At 34.6% G+C, this 25,428-nt stretch overlaps 2 protein-coding genes across 2 annotated transcripts in view; one reads left to right on the top strand and one right to left on the bottom strand.

Annotated features, from left to right (window-relative positions):
• ath (ATP-dependent RNA helicase DHX33) overlaps positions 1-11,605 on the bottom strand; it is a 71,276-nt gene extending 59,671 nt beyond the window's left edge. The window contains exons 1-8 of the mRNA XM_090152766.1: positions 11,576-11,605; positions 10,567-11,037; positions 10,311-10,361; positions 10,116-10,187; positions 8,534-8,587; positions 7,150-7,205; positions 6,430-6,544; positions 3,538-3,636 (exon numbers count right to left, since the gene is read on the bottom strand). Coding sequence (XP_090008892.1) covers positions 3,538-3,636; positions 6,430-6,544; positions 7,150-7,205; positions 8,534-8,587; positions 10,116-10,187; positions 10,311-10,361; positions 10,567-11,007 — 888 coding nt within the window. The 5' untranslated portion in view covers positions 11,008-11,037; positions 11,576-11,605. The remainder of the gene's footprint in view (positions 1-3,537; positions 3,637-6,429; positions 6,545-7,149; positions 7,206-8,533; positions 8,588-10,115; positions 10,188-10,310; positions 10,362-10,566; positions 11,038-11,575) is intronic.
• A 1,474-nt stretch (positions 11,606-13,079) lies between these two features.
• The window catches only part of l(3)72Dn (UTP4 small subunit processome component l(3)72Dn), a 34,553-nt gene continuing 22,204 nt past the window's right edge, over positions 13,080-25,428 (top strand). The window contains exons 1-7 of the mRNA XM_090181449.1: positions 13,080-13,236; positions 17,724-17,778; positions 18,784-18,903; positions 21,135-21,203; positions 21,566-21,819; positions 24,090-24,165; positions 24,234-24,281. Of these exons, the coding sequence (XP_090037575.1) occupies positions 13,133-13,236; positions 17,724-17,778; positions 18,784-18,903; positions 21,135-21,203; positions 21,566-21,819; positions 24,090-24,165; positions 24,234-24,281 (726 nt within the window). The 5' untranslated portion in view covers positions 13,080-13,132. The remainder of the gene's footprint in view (positions 13,237-17,723; positions 17,779-18,783; positions 18,904-21,134; positions 21,204-21,565; positions 21,820-24,089; positions 24,166-24,233; positions 24,282-25,428) is intronic.

The following is a 25,428-nucleotide window of genomic DNA, read 5'->3' as shown; positions in this document are numbered from 1 at the left end:
TTAGTAAGTCCTTCAATACTTATTTTCCGAGCCGTACAGAGTGGGCCAATCATAGTACCCTCGGGGCCAGAGGAGAAATCGTCTGGTTTATCGATGGGTCTAAGACCCGCTCTGGCTCAGGTTCGGGGATGTATTGCCTTACTAGCAATCTCGGCTTCTTTGAAAGCCTTGGTGTCTATGCTAGTGTTTTCCAGGCGGAAATTGCCGCTATCTGCTTCTGTGTTGATTTTTGTCTTAAGAAGAAGCTTCATGGCAAGGTTATCCAAATTTATTCGGATAGTCAAGCAGCCCTCAAGGCTCTCAACCAGTTTCAGGTCTCTTCAAAACTGGTTTACAGCTGTTTGAACCTCCTCTCGGAGCTAGGCACCAATAATAAAGTTCAGCTCTATTGGGTTCCTGGCCATCGGGGGTACTATGGTAATGAGAGGGCCGATGTCTTAGCCAAGAAGGGGGCAGAGGCTGGGTTCTTTGGTCCTGAACCTGCCGTTCCTATCCCCTCTAGCATAGTTCGCGGCCTTATCTCTAACTCCATGACTGACCGTCAACTCAAGCTTTGGCTTGAGATGGATGGCCAAAGGCAGGCTAAAGAGTTTATCTCGGGCCCCTCTAGGCAGAGAGCTAAGGAGCTGCTCTCGCTTTCCAAATCTAATATCAGGTTGGTCATTGGCCTACTAACAGGTCACTGTCTCCTTAACAGACATCTTCACCTGATTGGAATCAGTGATGATCCAATCTGTAGGGCATGTCAGGCTGAGGAGGAAACCGCCTCTCATGTGCTTTGTAGGTGCGATTACTACGCGGCCCAAAGATTCGAGCATCTTGGTATGCATCAACTGGAAACTTCTGATTTCTATAATATGCCGGCCAAGAGGATTCTCCGTTTTGTGTCGGATATTGGACTTTTTAAGTCTTAAGGTTCGGGTTTTGCACAATGGACCTCTGGTCGACGTGCGCGAAAGGGCATTCCCAAAGCCCTTCACCCCTTCATCAATAATAATAATAATAATCATTATGGAGCTCGGTTTGTAAATAAAGTGACAAGGTTCTGCCCCTATATTGGTACAAAGACTTCAAATTGGCTGCCTTTAGAGAGGATATACTTTCTAGCATTATTGCAATTTATGTATAAAGTTCATAACAATAGTCACCCAGACTATATATTGATATTGTTCCCAAAGGGTAACACAGTTCATAATAATAATACGCGGGGTAGTTTCAATAACTTCTATGGAAACTCAGAAAATTAAAAAAAACTGAATCAAAGAAAATGGGATTAAACTCTGGCATTCTTTACCGAATTAAATTAAGAATTGTGGAAATTTAAAAATATTTAATAGAAGTGTCTTGGATTATTGTTCAAATAATGATTTAAATTAACTAATATTAAATTAATTTAACGTGTCAGACCCTTTTGTAAAGTAGTGTAACTGAAAAGGATATCTGAATAAAAAGCTTTTATTATTATTTTTATTTTCAGTATGTACTCTCGCGGTGGACATCGTTGTAATTTGTGAATTTCAGAAAAATCTTTTTTCACGGTTTTAGAAATTTGGTTTTTGAACGCTAGGTGGTAGACCAAAGGTTACAATGAATAAGTTGTAGAGCATACTCGAAAACCTATAATGGAGTTGGTATGGTCAAAATCGTACATTTTGTCACTGAAATAATAGGTCATGAAAAATAACGAGTTGATACTACCCAAATGTTTTTACGCCTCATGTTATTGTAATGATTGTCTGTGAAAAATTAACATGTTTTGAACCAAATCATTGTTTTACTTTTACAAATAAAGTGTTAGAACAAGTGCAATTATTATAATAAGGAATTACATTAAGTTTTTTACAAATACGGTTCAATAATACCACCATCCGCTATAATACCACCATCCGCTGCAATACAAATCCGTACGCGACCAAGCATATTCTGGAACGAACCATGGACCATATCTGGAGTAACGAGTTGGAACTCTGCAATGATTCTCTGGCACAAGTCGTCTTCGCTAGTGACTGGCGTCTTGTATACTTTCTCCTTGACAAATCCCCACAGATAAAAGTCCAGCGGTGTCAAATCTGGGGACCTAGGAGGCCATCTTCCCAATCCAATGCTCAGGGTATTCGGTGTTGAGGCATTGCACCACAGGTCTTTCCTGGTGGGAAGGTGCACCGTCATGCAAGAACCAAAGGCGTGACAGGTCGACTAAAGGGATATCTTCCAATGCTTCTGCTACTTCATTTCGTAGAAGCGCCAAGTAGCTCACCCCGTTAAACCGATTTGGAAGAAAAAATGTCCCAATGACGCGATCTCCTAGTAGACCTGCCCAGAGGTTTAAGCGGAATTGTACTTGATTGTGGTGTGGAAATCCCCAATGCGGATTTACATCCCTCCACATATGGTTATTCTGGCGGTTAAATGGGCCGTCCCTTCCAAATTACAACCCCTGGAACGCCAGGATGAAACGGAGGAAATATTTGTTGGCATCCACCATGGTACTGAACCAGTTAAGTGCTTGGTAGAGGGTGGCACGAAATGGGTGGAATTTCTGGTGGTTAAGGACACTCCAGACATAATATTTTGATATTTATGCCATTCTTATACTTGCTCGAGGGTAAGCGACAAAGTAGGCGACGACTGTGTCTTTCATATTAGTGTTATGACGTCCAGGGCCGCGTAATCTGGGATTCACATTGCCATCTCCTTCGAAGTCAGTCCTTATAAAATTGCACTTGTTCTAACAGTTAATTTTAAAAGTAAAACAATGATTTGGCTGAAAACATTTTCATTTTTCACACACAATCATTACAATAACATGAGGCTTAAAAACATTTGGGTAGTACCAACTTGTTATTTTTCATGACCTATTATTTCAGTGACAAAATGTACGGCTTTGACCATAACTACTCCATTAGAGGTTTTTGAGTATGCTCTACAACTTGTTGATTGAAAATTTTCATCTACCACCTATCGTTCAAAAACTACAAATTCTAAAACCGTGCAAAATTTCACGATTTTTCTGAAATTCACAAATAACAACGATCGCCACCGAGAGAGTCATACTGAAAATTTCACATTTCTAGAAGGTATAGTTTTTGAGAAAAATGCCTGGGCCAGTAAAATGTATTTTTGTTTAATTTTAAAAGATCAAATCAAATGCAAAATTAAAAAATCTTGTGAATTAATCCCGAATAACACAAACAAGATAGCAAATTTATAAAATTAAATTAATTTTTAAGTGCATCATTGTCATAAAGCATTGAAATTGGTCAAAAGTTGATCGAGTCAGTATAGGAGTTCCAAAACACTATGGAATAAAAGTAAGTTCTTAACACTGCAACCTTATTGCACAATGACTCCCACAATTTTACTGGAAGTGAGGGTCAGCTTATCAGGGATGTACATATTGATAAGATCCAGAAAAGAATCATGCAATGTCCACATTTGCTCCAAACATAATAATAAAATTGAGTACAGAGCCTACAAGAAACATAATCGGGCAAATCGTTTTTGCTGATGAAATGCAATGTTTGTTAACCCACTTACTTGAATTGGATATTGACGGCCTTGTAAAAAAAATACAGGACAATTATTGAAGTAATTAGAAAAGTGGTCCACATTCATTGTCGCTGACATGATTATAACCTAGAAGGTTAAAAATACATTAAAACAAAAGGAACAAGTTGGCAAGCCAAAATATACCTCTCCTCGGAAGAATTGTCCCTAGTGGTATTAATTTATCGAGATAACCCTTAAAGATATATCTCCGCAATTTAGAGTTATTTGTTAAAAATATTAACCCATTTCTATCCCGCCCGGTATAAAATTTTAATTATAATTAAAATAATTGAGACGAAACGACCAATTTTAATTTATTCAGAATATCATAAGTTAAGTAGTTACAACAGTAAGTTAGACGTACTATAACAATGCACAATTGAATTAAACCCTTTTACAGAACAAGTTTATCAGTTAAATATAATACGAAGCAAATTTTAATGAAAGAAATATCTACAGAGGCTTTTTGGAATTACTCTCTTACGAAATACTTGCCGCATCTTTAACGCTCATTTTATTTCAACACTCGCCCTTGATGAAGATACCGTAGATATCTGGTAGTGGACGACTCGTTCACTTCCTGTTGACGTTGTGACGCATACCACATGAAAAAGACCAATGCCGTCCAATTTCCAATATCATATAATGACTCGCACACCCAAGAAATCATTGACTGCGTTAGAAATCGTAGATATCCAAATATCCACACCAAATGTATTTACAAGAAGCAAAAACCTTACCATCAACAAAGCACAGAGAGCCACTTGACGAACCGCCAGCTCTTAAAGCAATTTACGTTAAATTATCTCCTTTGAATTAACAGAACTATATATAGGTCGTTAAAAAAGTGGACCACCCACAGGGTCTACCCTTTAACCCTCTAATCTCGGCTGACTGCGCTAAAACAAGATTTAACCTTTAAAAAATACCAGATTAGACCTTCATAAATTCATTAATAAAAAAGACTTTATTACCTATTATGCTTACGATGCCTGTCTTAATTTCAGTGAATCTAAGGAGCTATCGGTGGTTCTGTGGTAGAGCGCTCGACTGCCAAGCCGAATGGTCTGGGTTCGAAACCTGGGTGGCGCATTTATTTTTAATCAATAGAGAAACGCTAAAGTAGAATTTCTTCGATGCAATAATTTCAATTTCAATTCTATTTCAATTAAACCAAAATTTCGTACTCTATTAAATACGCTTCCGATAAAGCTGAAGGTCTAATTTTCAATAAGGCGTAACAAGTGTCGGTGGTTCTGTGGTAGAACGTCCGCCTGTCAATCAGGAGGTCTCGGGTTCAAATCCCGCCCGATGCGATCGCAAATTGATACTAAGACGAATACCGTGTACAACTGGTGGAAACCCTGCCATTGGACGTTGAGAGGTAGCATTACACTCAGCACTCGGTCCGTCCCAAAGTCATTAAGAAGAAGTTGGAGAGAAAACGCCCATATAAACACAACAGACTCAACATGCACATCCATCAAAACACAAACACAACAAATTCAACACTCACAACCTACGCATAAACATTACAAAAACCGTAATACACCAAACCGTCACGACGGTGAGCGAAAAAACACCATCCAAACCAAACCGCAAATGCATCCGTTAACGCTCACCGTCACACGGTGGTTTTGCCAACCCTTTGAGAAACTGCGTACGCAGTGATTACACTTTGCACCGAAAATGCGAACGCGTTCGCAGTCCTGACAGACAGACACACCCACAGACCCACCCACAGACCCACCCACAGACCCACCCACCCACAGACCCACCCACCCACAGACCCACCCACAGACCCACCCACAGACAGACACGGTCGTTGTATAACCCCTCCTAGGGGACTTTGTCCCCTCGGAGAGGTAAAAATCGCCCCAAATGGTTTGCAAATTAATAGCCACTGTAGAATTTAATGGATCATAGGTGAAACTAACGATGAACACAAAAATGGTGTTGGAAGACTAGGGCATGACATTACTTATGTCCATTATGTTACTTAAAAATAATACATGTTTATAGTTCGAATGCCAAGAACTACATTAGGAAAATGCACCCAGTTTCTGGTAAGGTTGTTTAAATAGCGGGTCATCCCTATTTTTTTTTGTTATGTCTAATATTCAACGTATATTATCATCGCTTGCTATTTGAGTGCATTCGCAGTAAGTAATTGTTATTGTAGGGAGCTGTTCAATTGGCTTGTGTGGTATAAAGGGCTTTCCACCATCTTCTTATGCATTGTAACCCGGCCACCGGATTTAAAGTCATTAAAAGTTGCTAATGACTTGGGCCTTAGGTATTAGCCTATAGCTGATTATTATTATATTTGATTCCTATTTTCCCACACCCAAAAAATATGATAAAATTAGACATTCCAAATGCATACATATATAATTTACAGATTTGTTCAAAATGCTCTTTTTTCAAAATGCAAAATACTTTCTCCATAACTCAAAATGCAAAATACAAATTGCATTTTGAAAAACATCCTTGAAGCGAGCGTGGGAAAATAAAGTGGTGGCAATGTACGAATGTTAGTCTGCTTCAGAGTAACTGAGTATCGCTGTTTATGATTACTTGGAAGTAAATAGCAGATGAACTTTCCCTAAAAGAGCTATGATGATGATACCAGAGTAAAAACATTTTGAATATGTTTGTACACATATCAAACCCACAAAATGTGAAATGCAAAACAGTTTCCTAGAAACACAAAATGAAAAATGCAAAACGGTATTTTGAATTTTGCATTTTGAACAACCCTGATAATATCTTGATGTTACTTATGCTAATTTTAATTTAGTGGGATCGTATAATACTTAAAATATACCTTAGCAATAAACCTTTCAAATATTTTTTATTTTATTTCAGACCAATCAATACCTTTAAAGGGAGCGACATTTTTTTCCTTGCAGCTTGGGCCCCTTTTACAATTCCAAACAAAATGTCAGTATGAATAGTTCTTTCGTGTGCTTCATCCAAAAATATAACTCGGTATCTAAAGTATTACAAAGATGAAAAAAATACCAGATATGAAACATTAAACTTAAATTGCTTTTCAAAAATAAGAATTTATAACCAGAAAATAAAGTATGTCAAATAAACTGAGCTAAACAGTGCTGGAGACCCAGCGAACAAAATTAAATTAGAAACATTAACATTAACACTCTGTAAAATATTTTGTAAATATTTATGTACGCTCCCGCTAATCATTTGAAAGAACCATCGTTCGGGTATTCTATCTGGGTTTTACCAGTGCGTCAGCTCTTTCCCAGACATTGCTACCTATGGTGCAATCGGTCAGAGATACTAGAATTTTACCACTCTGAACACATGACCTCCCTTTTTGTCCATACTTGGTGTTAAAAACTCTTGCTGGAGTGAGATTCAACAGAATTGCGCAAATTGTTACCAACATCAAGATACTTTAAAAAGAGATCCTGTCAGGAGTTTTCGGATGCTATCTCTATTTATTCCAATTTACCACTTTTTAATTCGCTAATCCCCTAAACAAAGCGTATTATTTTTAAAATGTTACATAAAATTAAATTTATTATACCAAATGTTTATTAAAAAAGCATGAATAAAATAAAAAGTATCTACCGGCTTAGGAGTGGATCCAAAATAGATTCTCTCAAAAGCATGCCGTCAGTCAAATACTGCAAAAGTGCAAGAATAATGAACATTTAAAAAACTCAAACAACAGTCTTTGATCGAAAACCAGGTATCTCAAAAAAAAAGAAGAAAAAATTAGACTAAATAAACAATATTTTACATAAATTTTTGTATAAATGGAAGGATGAATTTCCGACTGGGTAGAACGACTATGTTTAGATGATCTACCACCGTTGTTATCAAATCTCCCTCTAGAAAATAAGAGTTAGAATGAAAGTCTAAAGTGTGTGCTTCAATCGGGACGAAAGACGTCAGGTTGTATCCAATGAGATGCAGGGCTGATTGATTTTTTAGAAGGAAAGAGCTTACTCTTGAAGCAAGACGCTAATGGAAGCAGAATTAAAAATTGTCTCAATATAGTCATTCTGGGTAGAAATAAATGATAACACAAAAAAGTGAATATGTACTTGGTAGCGAAAAACAGTTACTTGGGGTGGTTTTTAAGTTCGTTGTTAGGAAACTTATTTAAAACTATTTTCTAATGATATCATTCTTTGAATATAGTAAAATATTACCGACGGGGAACCATATTATTGATGAAGTTTCATCATTACAAGCAGAGCACGATTAATATTCCAAGAAAAGTTAAGTTAAAAGGAAACTGGTTAATTTAATTTAAATGCAACATAATAAACACAACAAAAATTCATATATGATTATGAGAATACAAGAAGACTACAAGTTAACTTTTCAAGTGCGAGTGACTATATAAATACATACACTGTTAAAAATTAAATGTTATCAGTTAAAAAACTCCATTACAATGTAAAAACAATTGAAGCAGGGCGGAAAGGGAGAAAGTCTACATAGCTTTTTTCCAACAGTTCTCCATCTAACGGTTAGACATGTAAATTAATCTTAAGAATAAAATTCCATTTAAAATAGACTTCACTATGAATTGGAAATTTCTCCATTTATACTACGTCATTAATTAAATGTTTAGAAACGATCTTAAGAGAAACTCAGCTATTTCCTATTACAATTATATCGTGAACACCTCAAAATTCCAAAATAGGCCTTTCTATAAAGTAACAATCGCTTTCTTGTTTTGATGTATTGGGCGCGTCACTCGTGACGTAGAAGTGATGTTTCACTATAAAAATTCAACGAGTCACCCTTTTTATAAAGATCTAACCTTCAAAACTGAATTGAAATCCTACATATCTCGTGACGAAAGCGATACATTAAAACAAGTTCGGCAAGCGTAATGACTTTACAGAAAGACCTATTGTGAATAGAAATTAAACATGACCAAAGAATTAGGTCCAGCTTTTCCCTTTTAAAACTTTAATAAAATGGAAGAGGTTGAAACCTTTATTTTTGTTGACTGCGAAGTTAAATCTTCAAAACGCACTGTATATCCAACCTAGAACCAAAAAAATATTGATTAACATTCAACTTTAACTAATTACTAATAATATCATACTATTTATGAAACGGTTCAGGCGACTGAAAATAGATGTCGCCCTTTCCACTGCATAATTCAATTGTTGGTGTTTTGATGACATCACAAACATTAAACAGAATAAAAAGCAAACCGCTATCTTTTAAACCAAGAATAGTTGACCATAAAATTAATTTAGATTGTGACTGAAGCATATTATCATGATCGATCCCAAAGGGATGGGTAACAGTATAGATTTCCTAGTGAGTTATATATTTTTGTAATTGATTACTAAACTAGTGATATTAAATGCACCATTTTCGATGTTAATTTCAACCTAATAACTTGGAAACTGTCGTTTGTTACACTATATACATTTTGAATATCTAATATTTAATGGAATTTATGATAGCATATGTTTTCAAATTCATTCATTGGCTGCCATAGCCAACACTCACTCAATAAATTTATTAACCAAAAAAACAGACAAAAACGTTGTTTAGTTAACACTCGGATAACTGTCAAATGTGTTTCACAACACTGGTCCTTTTCACTTCAAATCGCATAGATGGTTTAAAAAAAACCAAAATATAATCTTTTTTAATCTGAGACAAAGCTTAATGTCAAATCAGAGCAGGGTTTTATATTAGCTTGCCACGTCACAAGTAAAAATTCCAATTGCAAACTACAAATGTTTTTTGCAGAATCATCAGGGCTACCATGGTTATCCTTGGACCTTCCAAGTATATATATATATATATATATATATATATATATATATATATATATATATATATATATATATATATATACCGGGTGTTTTTTTGCTCGATTTTTATTGCATTAAACACCAGATTAACAAATTTCTGACTTTCATAAAGTTACACTACTCTCCCAATGGAATTCAAAAAAAGGTATTTTAGCTTGCCCAATTTGTCACTTTTTCAAGTCGTATTTTTTCAGTGAAAAAGACGTCAATTTTTTTTCGCGCCAACGCTATTTGTACGTTTTCGGTGAAGCTCTACAATTTTCTCATTGACAATTTTCTTATAGCACCTAGCGGTTAAAATTTAAATTTTCAAAAAACGTGAAAATATTTTTCGATTTAGATGCAATTTTGGTAGAAGGTGTCCCCCGGCACGTATAATGTACAGTACAAATTTCAACTTTCTAGATAACACTTTTTCAAGCGAAAAAAAACACCCTGTATAAATTAAGTTTCCTGGTAGTGGGTAATAATAAGAAAGAGAACAGAACCAAAAAGTTACGTTACCAATTGCCTTTGCTCAGTATAGTAAAAATGTAGAAACATCGATAACTCGTAAAATTTTAGTGGTATGCCATAAATAATTTGATGAGACCATTATACTAACATTTCATCTCTACATTAAATATAGACCCATAATGCACATTCAAAAACTGCCTAAGACTTCATAGAGAAATGTATAGAAAGAACTATCAAGACAATTTTCAGGGTTATGTTACATTTGGTTAATTAAAACTAACCCACCGTTTCACCAACTTTACAGTTGACTTCCTCAGCTACCCTATTGGCAATAGTAATTGCAGCTACACGCCGAGGCTAAAAAATAAATAAAAATTAATATTTACATTTTTATGTCCATCAACAAAATGACCATTAGACCAATTTAATTTTATATAAAAATTCACATAAGACACAAACAGAAATATATCGCAAACTCACCTGTGTTATTCCTAAAATTCCAGATTTTGTAATACCATCTTCATACAAATACTAGCAAAGAAATATTTAAAAAAATAAACTAGTTAACTCATGAAACAAATTTAGCTCAAAAAAGTTTGCATAGTGAAATTTAAGCACAAAAAGAAATTCCATTTAAACTAGTATTTTTAGTACAGCAATCAATAGATGGCATTAAGCATTTTAGGAGATCCCTACAAATAGAAGTACACTGCCAGAAATTTAATAGTGTATTTACCTGCGGTATTTGTGTAGTTTTCCCACAGGCTGTCTCTCCGATTAATATCACACAATTATGTTGCTTAATATACTTTAATAATTCTCCTTTGTACTTGAAAATCGGTAAATTTTTCCTCTGTTGCATTACTGAATTATACAAACTACCATTGTGTTTGTTAGATTTAAAAGTTTTGATATTAGGAGACCTATTAATAGAGTTTTTTGAGCAAGAGAGAGATGTGTTATATACAAAATCACACTGCGTAGGTTCTTCGTTAGTTTTACTGGAAGTAGTCGGAATACTAACTCTACTTAAGTTATGTTGAATGCGTAATAAATTAGTGCTTGAATTATTTTTATTTTTTAATTTATTCCCATGGGGCTTGTGAGATGTTACGAGGAATTTCATCTTCTTCCGACGCTTCTTATTATTTAACTTCTTTTTATTTCTTATTTTCATAGTTGAATATTTTGCTAGAAGATGAAAAGCCTGTAAGATTTAAAATTGAAGTAATTAAGAAATAACAAAAACAATATTTCCTTCTCAATTATTATAAGTTTCTACATTTGATATCTCTAAAGCTAAAAATAATTGTTCTTTCAGAAGACCTGGAACTATTACATAATTTCACATTTCACGCAATATTTTCTTAAAAAAATTCCTATCTCTTTGAGATTCCCACCCTACGTAGCAAAAGTAACAAATCTCGAAAAATATTTTCAGCTAGTCAATTAGGTTGAACATCCACCTAACAATTGCGATGTCTATGGTTAGTTTTCCTTTGAAAAGGGAAACTTTCGTACGTCCTAAAGTTGAGATTTACACAATTATGGTCACTAGAGAAAAATAAACATTACACATTTTTTGTGTATGTGTAACATACCTAAACATGTTTTTTCTCTGTTAATTTATTTTAATATTTTTTTTTTGGGCACTTGGATAGTAATTATAGTAGAACCATCTATAATATTTCTAAAATTCCTATACTTTGGACAAGCTGTTTTTTTTTAACTCAGATCTTACTTACACTTTCAATTAGCGATATTACGCTGTTAGGTAGCAATTAAGGGGACATAGCATTTTTGTGTTGTTGACTGTAAAACATCCTTAAGTTTATTAATCCCTGGAAAAGGTAGGTCTGACATGTTAGTGCACACCTGATTAAAAATGGGTTATTATAGCCACAATAAGCATACAATTGTATTTGCCATCGATAAATTGCATTGAACAGGGACCAGCATAAAATAAACTATTATTAATCATTTATAAAATAATATAACCATAATATAACTACTACTAAACTACTTACAATAAACGGACAGGGACACAATTATTGAATATCGAAAAAAACAATTTCAACATACTTCATGATAGTGACACGAGCCGATACAGAAAAAACACGTGGACTATACTTAGCAGACGACGGTCACAGTATTACAAAATTCAAACATGGAAACAGGCTTGCCTGTCTCTCTTTTCAATACTGCCTTTAATTTATAATTTATATGTGTATCACTAAGCCTGTGCTTTTCGTTGGTTAACGTACGACAGTAACGCCATCTCCGCCACGTCTACGGTCTAACTAAAAACTATATCGCGGCTTATCGCCAAAAATACCAAAATAAAATGGCGTCTCAATCTCTTCCCTAGACGCGTTTTATTGAAACCCAAGAAAGTGGAATACATTATTATTTTTGAAAATCAACTGTCATTTGATGTAAACAAAGAAAGGATAGATGGCAATGCAAATTCTGCCCATCTCCGCAAGGAGATACATGTATCTACTGTCCTTGTTCTCCGCTTTCATACATTCGCGGGGTGGGGGGATTAATTTCTCCGTCCAAAAACAGGGGTGCCTTAACGCGGTAATCTTCCCTCTATTTCTTTTCTATCTCTATGGTCGTTTTAGCCAAGAATCTAATCGGTGGTCTGCCGATCCATCATTCACAACAGGGAGAGGCATAGGGGTAACTTAAAATCCAGACTTGCAGTGGGCTTCAAAACCAGTTTTTTGTGACCCATATGCCTTCCCCTGTTGTGAGTGAGGGATTCTTTTAAGCGTTCTAATTTGTTATCCAACTTCTATGGATATTGTAAATAAAAATGGCAGTTAATTTTCTAATCAGTTTACTTGATACTGAAGAAAATAAACATTATGATATTTTGTAGACGAAAATGAATTTTAGAGAAACCGAATGTTAAGTTAATTTATAATGAAATATTTCCTTTTAAATTATAAATAAAATGTTTTCTTTCTTCATATATTGCCGTGAAATCGTGTAAGAATCATATTTATTGTCAAAGGCTTAGATTGCAACATTCGTGGCATTCTTGTAAGCCGCCATCTTTAGAAGAATCTTTTTATATTTGATTCTCATCCTCCTAGATTTGACGCTATTTAGAGAGCTCTCACGGGAAAACAATTCTCAAGAGAAAAATTCCGTCTTAGAAATTTGACGCACCCCTGGCCTTTCTACCCTAGCAGACAGCAGATTTTGGAAACAAGTTTTCGTCTGCTTAACTCTCCACGTGGGTTTGTTGTCAATTGCAGCTTCAGTTGGTTTTATCTTTTTATAAGTGTAAAATGACGAAATACAAATTACATAGATTGAATTTTTACAATTTTGAAGCAAATCCAATAAACTGTTTGACATATAATGAACTTAACAAGAAACTGGCTCTTTCAAGGTAAGAAACCGTCTCAGAAATAACCTCTAGTAAAATGTATATGGTAGACATTCCTGTAAAATAACATTATCAATAGCCTATAAGTATCTATGTATTTTATGTATTATGTTGAAAATTATATTACATTTATGTAAAATTACTTAATGTACTTTTAGTACACTTATGGTATTAATAGTTATGTGTTTAATTGGCTTAGTAACTATCTTCTTTAGCGGTCTCAATGGTTTTGTGTTGGCAACATTTTAAGTGACTCGCTTCCTGTCTCTTGTGGTGTTCCTCTTAGGTCCCGTCTTATTTGTAATTTATATTAATGATATTCCAATGATACTATTTCTGCCTTTCGACTATTCGTGGATGACTTAAAAATGTTTCACCCTGTTGTATATCATGAAGATGTCTAACTATTACAAAACGATTTGAAAACTCTAGAACTAAAGTCTAGTCAAAACAGGCTTATCTTTAACGATTCTAAATCAGTATTACTCTCCATTCAAAATCAAAAATGTGTCTCCCTGAAGTGCCCTCCCCTTATTTCTTATTTGGTCCGAACATCTGAAGAGTTAAGACCTGTGACAAGAGAAGGGGTCTTTTGGCTACCATCAAAGCTATCTTTTCGGGCTTGGCTCCTCCCATGCTAACTATACTCTTTGGCAGTTGCCCTATTCGAGAGTTTGCTTGTCAGATCTGGAGTCTGCATAATGCAAGGAATCTTAAACTGATGTTCAAGCTCTGGCTTCTTGTATTCCATATCAACTACGTAATTTAGCTCTCTCTCAACATCTGGAGAAGCTTATTTGGGGTTCATTGGCAACCAGGTGGACTTACCTTGATCTGACAAGTCTCTTCTAATTGCTATGCAGCCCAGACCAGTTTGCTTCTAGTGACAAGGGTACTCGCGTCCCCTCCAGAAATTTATATTTTAATCAATTTAAAAAGGACACATTGGTCATTCTTTCTTCCGTCGTGTTATTCCAACCTGGAATGCTCTTCCGGAGGAGACAGTCTCCCTTTGAGCCCAGTCCCATTTCAAATGCAAACTGAGACAACATCTAGATCTATAAATTTTTCAAATTTTTGTCTAAAATTTAAAATTTTGATTAATTTAATAATTTATCTCTGACTTACTACCAGAGCTTTAAGGCTTTCAAACCCTAGCTCCCCTAAATATGAAGGGTAATTAAAATGTTGTAAGAAAGTATTTGAATATTGCAATTATAGAACACATATTTGTCACTTGACTTGCTTGGTTGTTGGAATAATGCCGTCAGTCAGTAACTGAGGTAACAAAACTGCTGCATACAAGACTAAACAAATCCTGGTACTCAATTCTCTTAATTTGTTGAGTTCAGGCATTGAACTCCATTTTCAGTCACGTAATTACGTCAATTAATGAGAAAATTTATTGACTTTTAAAAGTCATTTTTCAAGCTCTTAATTTTAACTATTTGATCGGCCCAGGCGATTTTCTCAAAAACTATAGTTGCTAGAAATGTGAAATTATCAGGATATACTCTCTCAGAAAAACCGTGAAATTTTTCACTGTTTTGAAATTTTTATTTTTTGCACGGTAGGTGGTAGACGAAAATTTTCAATCAACAAGTTGTAGAGCGTATTCGAAAACATCTAATGATATTGGTTTGGTGAAAAACGGACAATTTTTCATTGAAATAATACGTCATGAAAAAAACAAGTTAGTACTACCCAAAAAGGTGTAAGTCTCATGAAAAAGAAAGTTAGTAAAATAAAAAGATTCCTCGTCATACCTGTGAACAGCGGTTCAGCATGGTCGAATTATACTACGGAGATGGTCAACGAAATGCACGTGGAAGTGAGTCGATTATTCCAAATGTTGTATCCTGACAGTCGTCCAAAACACCACACTGTTCTCTGTGCTGTCCGTGACTTTGAAAACGAAGGCAATGTGAATCACAGATCCCACGGACCTGGCCATGACAACATCAACATGGAAGACACACTCATCGCCTACTTTGTCGCCTACCCTCGAGCAAGCATAAGAATGGCCAGCTCTGATTTGGACTTGTCAAAGTACTAAGTTTGGAGTGTCCTTGACCGTCATAACTATCACCCATTTCGTGCCACCCTCCACCCAGCACTTTACGATGGTGATCATTGACTTTGGCTGGATTTCTGTAACTGGTGTTGTACTATGGCCGACGGAAACGAAGATTTCCTCAGTTTGATTCTTGTGTCCGACGAGTGCTCCTTTGGCAGAGACGGCCCGTTTAACAGCCAAAATAACCACATGTGGAGTGATGAAAATCCGCACTGGGGATTTCCTAATGGTACAATTCCGTTTAAACATCTGGGCTGGTCTTCTGGGAGATCGCGTTATTGGGCCATTTTTTCTTCCGCGTCGACTCAATGGGGCTGAACTACGTGGCCTTTCTACAAAATGAAGTCGCAGACGAGTTGGAAGGTGTGCCATTAGTCGACGTCCCACGCCTTTGGTTCCAGCATGACGGTGCTCCTGCCCACCAAGAAAGACGCGTCGTGCAGTACCTTAACAACGAGTTCCCTGGGCGATGGATAGGCAAGAACGGTCCAGTACGATGGCCTCTGAGGTCCCCAGATTTCACACCGCCGGACTTTTTGCTGTGGGGATTTGTCAAGGAGGAAGTGTTTAAAACGCCTGTCACCAACGAAGATCTATGGCAATGAATCATCGCAGCCTTCCGACTCGTAACTTCCGAGATGGATTTGTATTGCAGCGGACGGTGGAATTATCGAACCTCATTTAAAATAAGACGCGTTAATTCTGGAATGCTACTATGTAAATTGTATTTTCTCTAAAAAATTATTTAAAATGATTTAGCTTAAAAAACAGTCCCTTTTTTATCTTTACAAACATACGATCATTTCAAATAAGTTAGGTTTCTCTTTCTTTTTCATGAGACTTAAACCTTTTTGGGTAGTACCAACTTGTTTTTTCATGACGTATTATTTCAATGAAAAATTGTCCGTTTTTGACCAAACCAATTTCATTAAAGGTTTTCGAGTAAGCTCTACAACTTGTTGATTGAAAATTTTCGTCTACCACCTATCGTTCAAATAAAAATTTCAAAACTGTGAAAAATTTCACTATTATTCTGAAAAATTCCAAAAGAAAAGGGTCCTCCCCGAGAGAGTATATCTTGATAATTTCTAGCAACTATAGTTTTAGAGAAAAACGCCTGGGCTGATCAAACAGCTGTTGTGTCCTAAACTAATTCCTGAAGAGGCCATAAAATCACTTTCCTATTTTAATATTAATTGTTATACTAAACTTAATATATCTTTATAATGTACTAATATGGTGTTTCCCATGTACATTTGATCACGTTGCTTGATAACACATCTAAATAAAATTAACACATGGTGCATCACTTACATCCGAACCCCACTAGTCAGTGAGCTGCTGACAGTACACTTCAGTATTCCGAAATTGCTATCATTTCATTATAATTTATCTTGAACCCTTTCGGTTTGAGCCTCACCCTTGGTTCTATTGTAGCTTTTGTAGACATGGTTTGCTCTTTAAATACTTAACATTTTAAGAAGAATGTGGTCATTAATTTTTCAGGAGGATGACAATGTTAAGACAATCCGCGGCTTTCATGGCTGAATTTTAACCCAAACTTGCGTTTTAGGGAATGGAAAAGGTTACCAGCTTCACCCTCAATCTCTTTGAAAGATGTCGGTTTTAGGAAACCAATGAGATTGTGGGCTGATTTTTTTTGGGGGGATGGTACTTATTCTCTCAACATAGTAATTTTCCTTAAGTATTAATAAACTTTTGTTTTAAATTCTCCAAAATTCAAGAGAAAGAAGGAATGAATTAATGGTTTTTAAATTTGGTTTTGTAGTACGTTTATTTTGAGATTTTATGTTAAAAACAGCTAGTTCCTAAGTTTTTAATACTGGGGGGAGGGTAATGTAGTTTCAGCATTAACAGTAAAGCGCGATTAGTGATCAAAGACAAGTTAAATGAAAAAGAAACTGGTTTATTTAATTTTAACACCACGTATTAGAACAGAAATTTATATGATGATGATAATACAAAGTGAAGACAGCGAGTGAGCTTTGCGAGTGTGAGTGACTATATATATACATTGTTAAAATTTAAACGTTATCAGTAAATTAAACTTCGTTACAATGTACAAACAATTTAAGCAGGGGGAAACGGAGAAATCTTTATCGGTTTTCCCCAACTGTAAATTGCATGGTCCAACACATTGGTGGGGGATGGAAATTTTTTTCAAGAGTGCACAGACCCTGTTTAATAGCATACAGTACCGCCTAGAACAAAGTTCACTAAGCGAGCGCTCGCTTAAAGCGGCGCTTATGGGGGGGAAACATGAGCTAGGGCTGCTGCCAGACCCCCGCTTCGCTATAAGCGAGCGCTCGCTTAGTGAACTTTGTTCTAGGCGGTACTGTACATGTAATTTTTTGGTTACAGGATTGCAATTATACATGTATTTTAATTTTAGGGAATCTGGATCTATTGAAATTTGGAATTTTTCAGAAACACCTTATTTAGAAAAGGTATGGTTGATTTATACATTCATACAAGAGTGCGTGAGGGGGTTTTAATAAGTAAGTGTTACATAGGAGCATGCTTAAAAGGTTTTTGTCTTGTCTCAAATTGCTCAATCAGGCCATTTTTCTCAAATATTATTTAATCTAAAATCCTGAAATTTTCAGGGTTTTATTAATGGTAAGGGAACTCTTTAATTAGTAAATTTCAGCAAATTTTTTAAAATTTTGGAAGTTTTTAAAAATTTATTTTTTCACCGGTAGGCATCAAACAAAATGTTTCAATGAGTAAGTTTTAGGGCATACTGAAAAATTTAGAAATAGTGTGGCTTCAATAAAAAATGGCCTATTTTCCATTATTTTCAAGGTTATGAAAAAAATTATTATGGGCCTGATTGAGCAATTTGAGACGCCATTGATATGGAAGAGTGCCTGTACAAAACATTTTTTTAAAGTAAAATGTTAAATATTTTTTGTTATGGCATTACAAAAAATATTAAACAATTTGGTAACGGTGCACTAAAAATAATAAAAACGAAAAACTTAAAAAATATATCATAATCAAACTCATTCAAGCTATGTATTTTTAGAAACAAAACCTCATCAGCTAAGAATTATTTGACCAGTTTCAATAATGAAAAATTGATATTATCATACACTTTCATTGTCACTTTTCTATCTATATGAGACCCTTCACGGTGAATATTCTGTATGGAATTTGATTGAAATATTTTGTACACACACTCAGTGGCGTAGCTGAGAACTCAGAGCCCCCCCCCCCGCAAAAATCTCTTATGAGGCCCCCTTTTTAATTTTTTTATGGTTAGCGCCCCCGCACCGCGGGCCCTGCGGACCATCAGCTACGCCGTATTTCACTGATTTTTGTAGCTGATGAAGGTTCATGTTCTAAAAGAACCTACAGATTCAAGTTAAATATCCTTTAAAATTGAACCGAAATATTATGAAAATATTTATTATTACTTAAGTATAGTTTAAATTCATTTTAATTTTTAGGAATTAATTACACATCCAGGAAATTCAGTTGAGGATATTTCATGGTGTGGTTCACGACTATTCAGCACAGGACTTTCTGGTTATGTAATTGAACATGACTTAAATTCCTTAAAACACAAGGTTGGTATTATAATTGAAACCTATTTTCTTCAAATAAACGTTTGATAACTCTTAAGGCCGGTTTGGGGCAGGGTTGGCTTGTTTAAACCACACGGGTTTAAGCCAAAGTGTTTTTCTTGTTTTGTTTTTTTCACTTTAGTACTATTCACTCTAAATTATTGCCAATTATTTGTACATTTTCTTACCAAAACACTACAACACTAAATCAAAAATGTCTTCTTGACCAAAATATTTGTACATAAGCTAAACTTAAACTAAAAAAATCTACAACTACGCATTTTAAAGCGATACTGCAGTGTTCTATAGTTGATTATTGGCTAATAAAAAATAACAATCGACTAAGCACAGATAAATTATCTTAACTTGTGTGTTTGATTAAAGAGAGTCAAATAAGTGTAATCCCTTAAGTATAGTCCCAGAAAAAAGTTAATTTTTTAATCTATGCATATAATTTTGGTACTTCAATTTTTTAACTCAAATTAAATTTAAGTTAATTAAGAACAGTATATACAGTTAAAAAGAATTAACACAAGCGGAAAACAGTTTAAAAGTACTATAATACTATAATAATTGGGTATTAGCCTAGCTGATTATTAAACTAGGTTTTAAAATAACCTGGTTTAAACAAAAAATTAAAGCTTTTTTAGTTTCTTTTAACAAAAAAATTAATAATTTTTTTCAACCCTGGTTTGTGATCTGGCTCCATTACAATGCTGATATAATGTAACTCCATCTAATTTTGTAATTAAAGGGCCACTGAATCATTTTAATAATTCATCCCAAATTTCAGTTAACTTCACATTATGTTCTGCCATTTTTACAGCCCTAGTTCCGAACACTGGAGCCTGAAACTAGTAAAAATCAAGTGTTCTCTGACCCTTTACCAAATAGTATTATTAATATAATAATAATTTATTAATCAGGTATAGAAAGGGAAATACACTTATTGTGCCCTGAGAACGTGACAATATGTCGGAAATAATATTTTAAAAAAGTGCTTCTTTAATTATCCTATATTGTTTGTTACAATTATCTCTCGCTCATACCGTTTCCCTCTGATGTTTTTTACCAAACTGTATATTTGTATATATAGTTAGTGTTGTAAACATTTCTTTAGTGCAGCTGTTCGCTCCTGTTTAGTATGGCTTGTAAATAAATTACTATTATACTTTTAAACTCTTGAGTCGTTCCTATCCCAATGTATACAAAATAATAATTTACAAGAGCGAAAAACAAATAAAAAAAAACACGGTGTAGTAGAGTTATGGGAACAAGATTAAATGCAGGTAATACAGTGAATCTTTGGCACTGAATTAATAGTGGGGAAATTTTTTGGGATGGGGTTAGATTGAGGCAAATGAGGGAAATATATATGTATCCAAAATTTAAAGCTCAACCAATAGCAAATTTCAGTGGTGTAGACAAGGGAAGGGTTTACATGTGTAACTTTGACTGTACTAAAATTTAACCCCCTTCTTGACCCCCTAGCTAGGTATTTTACATAGTTTAAACCCCTCCCTTGAAAGATTTCTGGCTATGCCACTGGAAATTTTAGTGATCCCTTAATTATTAATTAAGCTAAAGAAAAATTAAATCTAAAAATATCTCAAATCCAGTAAATTTATTTTTAATCCTAATGAAATCCACACATTGATAATAATTCAGAAACCTTTTCTTCAAGAACAGATTACTTAAATATTGGTAGAACTATTATTGCCTTTGGCTTAAAAAAAATGCAAAGAAAATTTCATTTTAAAAAATAGAAGACTTACATTGGGATTCCTTATCAATTTAAAAACCCATTTCATTTGACATGATACAGATGGGAATTGTAACTTATAGATAAAGCCTGCACCAATCCCCCTTTCATACCCCTTCTACCTCAAATCCAGGCGTTTTCTTGTTTAGTCCCCCCCCCCCCCCCACGTTTCCATTCCCCCACCATAGGCCCATGGTTAGATGCTATTTTTATCTATAAGATATTGTGCATTCATCCCCCTTGCATCACGACTTGCTTTGCCCTTTAAAATATACATAGAAGCGTTCGAGCTTAAAGCTCTCTATCAACTGACCGCAACAACATGATTAATTATTGTATTGTTTTTAAAATTGAAATGTAATCCATGCGTAAGTCTTCTAATTTTTAAATTAAATTTCGTACACAACAGATTACTTGTTTGATATTTCTTAATGGCTGTAGTTAATTTCTGTGCTAAACATTTTTTTTGCAGCAATCTATTTCTCTAATTGGTGGTGCAGCTTGGTGTATGTCTGAAAACAGTCAAAAAACCATTTTAGCGGTAAATATTTTTCTCAATAGGGGTAATTATCCCAAATTTTGAGCCAGAAAATGACATTATTATTTGGGAATTTCATATCAATATAACTACCCTCCAGCCATTGCAACTCCCTGCCTTAAAATGAGGCTTCATTGGTGTAGTGTTCAATCCACAGTTGTAGAATGGGGAGTCTAGTTATATTGCTAATAGTATTACTTACATTCCCTTAAATCGTGTCATTGCGTTACTAGTTTGAAAGTTTAAAACGTGTGTCATTTATGCATGAAAAGAGAGTGTAAGAAGAGCTCTCATTAATTCATTAATTTATAGTTTTATACTAGGTTCATCAAGCTCTTAATTAAATGTTTGTAAATTTCATATAGGCTGGAACTGAAGAAGGCTACGTGTGTTTGCTTCAAGTTAATGAAGATGGAATTTCGTATCTCCGTAAATTTGATAAGCAAGAGGGAAGAGTGTTATGTTTATCATGGCATTGTGGAGGAAATACTCTGGCCACTGGATCTATAGATGCAATAAGAATTTGGAATGTAGAAACAGGGCATGCTATAACCAGGATTGCTGTAGGCCGTCTAAAGAAATCAGCAGAGACAATCATATGGTCCATCGTTTACTTAAGGTATTTTTATTAATTAAGATTACCTAATTTTCTAGCTTTATTTTGTCGGTGGTTAAACCCAGTTTTGTGTTCCTTTAATTGTAACTAGAACCAGAGTAGAGGTGTGGGTATCTTTGTTGAACCAAGTAAAGTATTAACACTTGTAAATGACTGCTGCTTCAAAAGTAATGAGACATTCTGGTTCACTCAAGTTTCAGATTGCAAGGACTGCTGGAAAATAGATAATAATAATTAATTTTACTAAAAATTTATTTATATTTATCAAGAATGACTATGTTGAGATGTTCTGCAGGCAGAGGGTAGTAAAAATATTATCTGCTTGCGCTTCAATCGCATATGAAGACGTCAGATTTAGGGAACCAATAAGGTACAGCCCCGGACAAAAGTTTCGTGACACTTTTTTTTTTTCAAATATTTTTAAGACTGCTTGTAGTAGAAAGTCAAATGATACCCATTTTTGAAAGGTTAAAAAACGGAGAATAATTTGGCTATTTTCAACTTTTAAAATGTGAGGAAATATTTGACCAAGGCTTAAAAAACTAAAACATCGCCTTTTCAACCAATAGAAAGTCGAGAAATTCATTCGGAATTTTAGGATATTGAAAACAAATAGGATTTCAGTATCCTAAAATTCCGAAAAAACTACGAAGAAATATCGTAAAACACCGTTAAAAACTCAAAAAATCGTATAACCGGGCCGTCGTGCGATTCCTCGCTGCCAACTAAAACTGACATTAATTTGAAATGAATTTCGATTAGGCTTAAAAAACTTGATTTTTGGTTTTGGTTTTTCTTCAATATTGCCGGAACCACTTGTCCGATTTTGAAATCGAAACCGGTTATGGAAAGGGAACAATTCCGTGCGACGATTAGTGTTTGTCACGTGCACGAATTTCTCGAATTTCTATTGGTTGAAAAGGCGATGTTTTAGTTTTTTAAGCCTCGGTCAAATATTTCTTCACGTTTTAAAAAATGAAAATAGCCAAATTATTCTCCGTTTTTTAACCTTTCCAAAAAGGTATCATTCGACTTTCTACTATAAACAGTCCTAAAGATATTTGAAAAACAAAGTGTCCAGAATCTTTTGTCCGTGACTGTACATGGCCGATTTCATATTTTTGGAGGAAAGAGCTTACTAAGGGGAGATGCTTCTCAAACAACCTTGTAAATGGATAAAAGGCTTTATAAAGGCTGCTATTTAATGGAATATTTTCAGAAAAACTATTTACAATTTACAGCAGCTTTTGGTGGTCCTCCTTCATCTGCTAGTTTAAAATTTCCGAATTATTATAATAATTTAAAATTTTTAAACTAGCAGCTGAAGAAGGACCACTGTATTATTATTATAATTATTCAGAATTGTTATTCTAACAGCTGAAGGACCACATTATTATTATTAGTATACTAATTCAGAATTGTTAAACTAGCAGCTGAAGAAGGATCACATTATTATTATTAGTATACTAATTCAGAATTGTTAAACTAGCAGCTGAAGAAGGACCATGGTCCTAAAGCTCATATAAATTATAAATAAACCATTTTTCTAAAAATTATTCAATGAAGTAGCTAGCAGTCTTTTATCAAACCTTTTATCCATTTTTAATAATTGACCATAAATTTTTTTTAAGTTACGATAAGTGACCTTACATTATAATTTTCATATTTATATTGGTAAAAAAAAACGTACAATTTTTCGGATTTATATTGGTAAAAAAGAAACCGTATAAATGTTTTCAGTCTTTTTCTGAAACAAATGTCCTGAATAGTAATACAGTAAAATGAATGAGAAAGAACCATATCTATAATCCAATTTAATCCATCTAACAAATGTGTATTGTATTGTGTAACTCCACACCTATTCTCAGTATGAGATAATAATATAATTTTTATAGTTTCATTTAAATCGAATATAACCTGCAAAGCAACCTTTATGGAAGACCCCGCCAATTTTCCAAATTACCATGTACAGTTGCGCCAAACATTTCTAAAGCCAAAGGCGAGAGTGGCCAGAGCTGCAACCATTGGTGTTCCACACCAAATAAGTGAGGTTATATTCCCTTTAAGCACTTATAAAATGAAGCTATTATAAATTAGTCTGCATTATTCTGTCACGGGGCTTAATAATTATGGTTTACTCTTAGCTTCAGCTCTTTTTTTTTGTTCTCATTTGTTGTTATGGTCTTATGTTAAAACAAGGAGGATTTCAATGATTTATTTATTGAGAGTGCCGAATAAAAGTTATAACATTATTAATTTTATGCCTTTTTTAGTGATTATACTGTGGTTAGTGGTGATTCTTTGGGAAGAACATCGTTTTGGGATGGTCAATATGGAACTTTACTAAGCGTATGGTGACTTTTTTCATATAATATTGTTAACTTTCAGTCCTCCATAATATTTTTTGTCTCGTACAGAACTCAAAAGTACATGGAGCTGATGTTCTTACATTGTGTGTAAACAAGGTGATTTATTTTATATTACATTTTAAATACATACCAATAGGAATATCAATTTGCTGACCCTTTTTGGCTGCGTAAACTATGAACAGGCCCTGACTTGCCAGGTCAGCGATCACCGAGGGGCCCCAAATTGCTTAAAATACATTTTTTAAAGATCCTTTAGACGCGTTTTAAGTTTCAAATTAATGTGCAAGTAGAATCTAGTACACTTTAAACGTTATTTGCTGTCCTATAAATAAGCATTTAGATTTTTACTCCATACCCCCACTCCACTCAGCCGAGAGCCCCCAAAGGAGCCAGCCCAGGCCTGACTATGAATAGGGACAGCCATTCATAGCACCGTTTTCCAAATTACAACATACACCATGTTTACTAAATACACAATATGTCATAAACACCTACATAATTTTATGCGTCAGAGTTGTTCAAGTGTTTCTAATGACCTTTGGGCGTTACTGTTACATCTTACTCTTAGACAACAAGATGCCAATAGAGATCTGTGGTGGAGTAATGCAGACTAATTTCAAAGCTTTAGATGAATATATTTCAACTAGCTAGTTTCTATAATAATAATAATTATCGGTGGACATAACTAATAATTTGTGTGGAGTGATTAAAAATAATTAGGGCTCTTTATATATAGGATGATAAAATTGGCGAATAAGTAGATTTGTCCATTATGAAAAGGGATAAAAAAGCTAAACTCTAAACAAATTTTAAGAAATTTAAAAACTTACAAATAGCTTGTACCAATAGGTACTGGGAAGGCTGGCTTGCGACTATTACACCAAAAAGAGAAACTAAGCCTAAACATTAAAAATTTCATAACAAGTTGCGTAGCAACGGAAATCCAAATAGGGGGAGAGTGGGGGAGAATAGTACATATGAAATGTAACTTTAAAAGGAACCACTTATGGACTTGTAAGGACTAATTTTTACGTAGGCAATTAAAACCAAAATACTATATAATCATAAACTATTTATTAACATTTACTCACGATACGTGTGTCTGGTCCAGAGGTGCTGTTATAAGGGGGGGAGATCTAAGACCCATTTTTGGCTAGAGGCCAAAAAGAACCGCAGGGTGCTAGTGGCGCCCCCACGCGACTTCAATTTAGTGCTAAAGACGGCCTGCCTAAAAAGCTCCTTC

Source organism: Leiobunum rupestre, chromosome 7, assembly GCF_980474605.1.
Source record: "Leiobunum rupestre chromosome 7, qqLeiRupe1.1.hap1, whole genome shotgun sequence".
Taxonomy (NCBI): Eukaryota; Metazoa; Arthropoda; class Arachnida; order Opiliones; family Sclerosomatidae; genus Leiobunum; species Leiobunum rupestre.
Note: the sequence above shows the minus strand (reverse complement) of the source record. Positions and strands in the feature narration are given on the sequence as shown.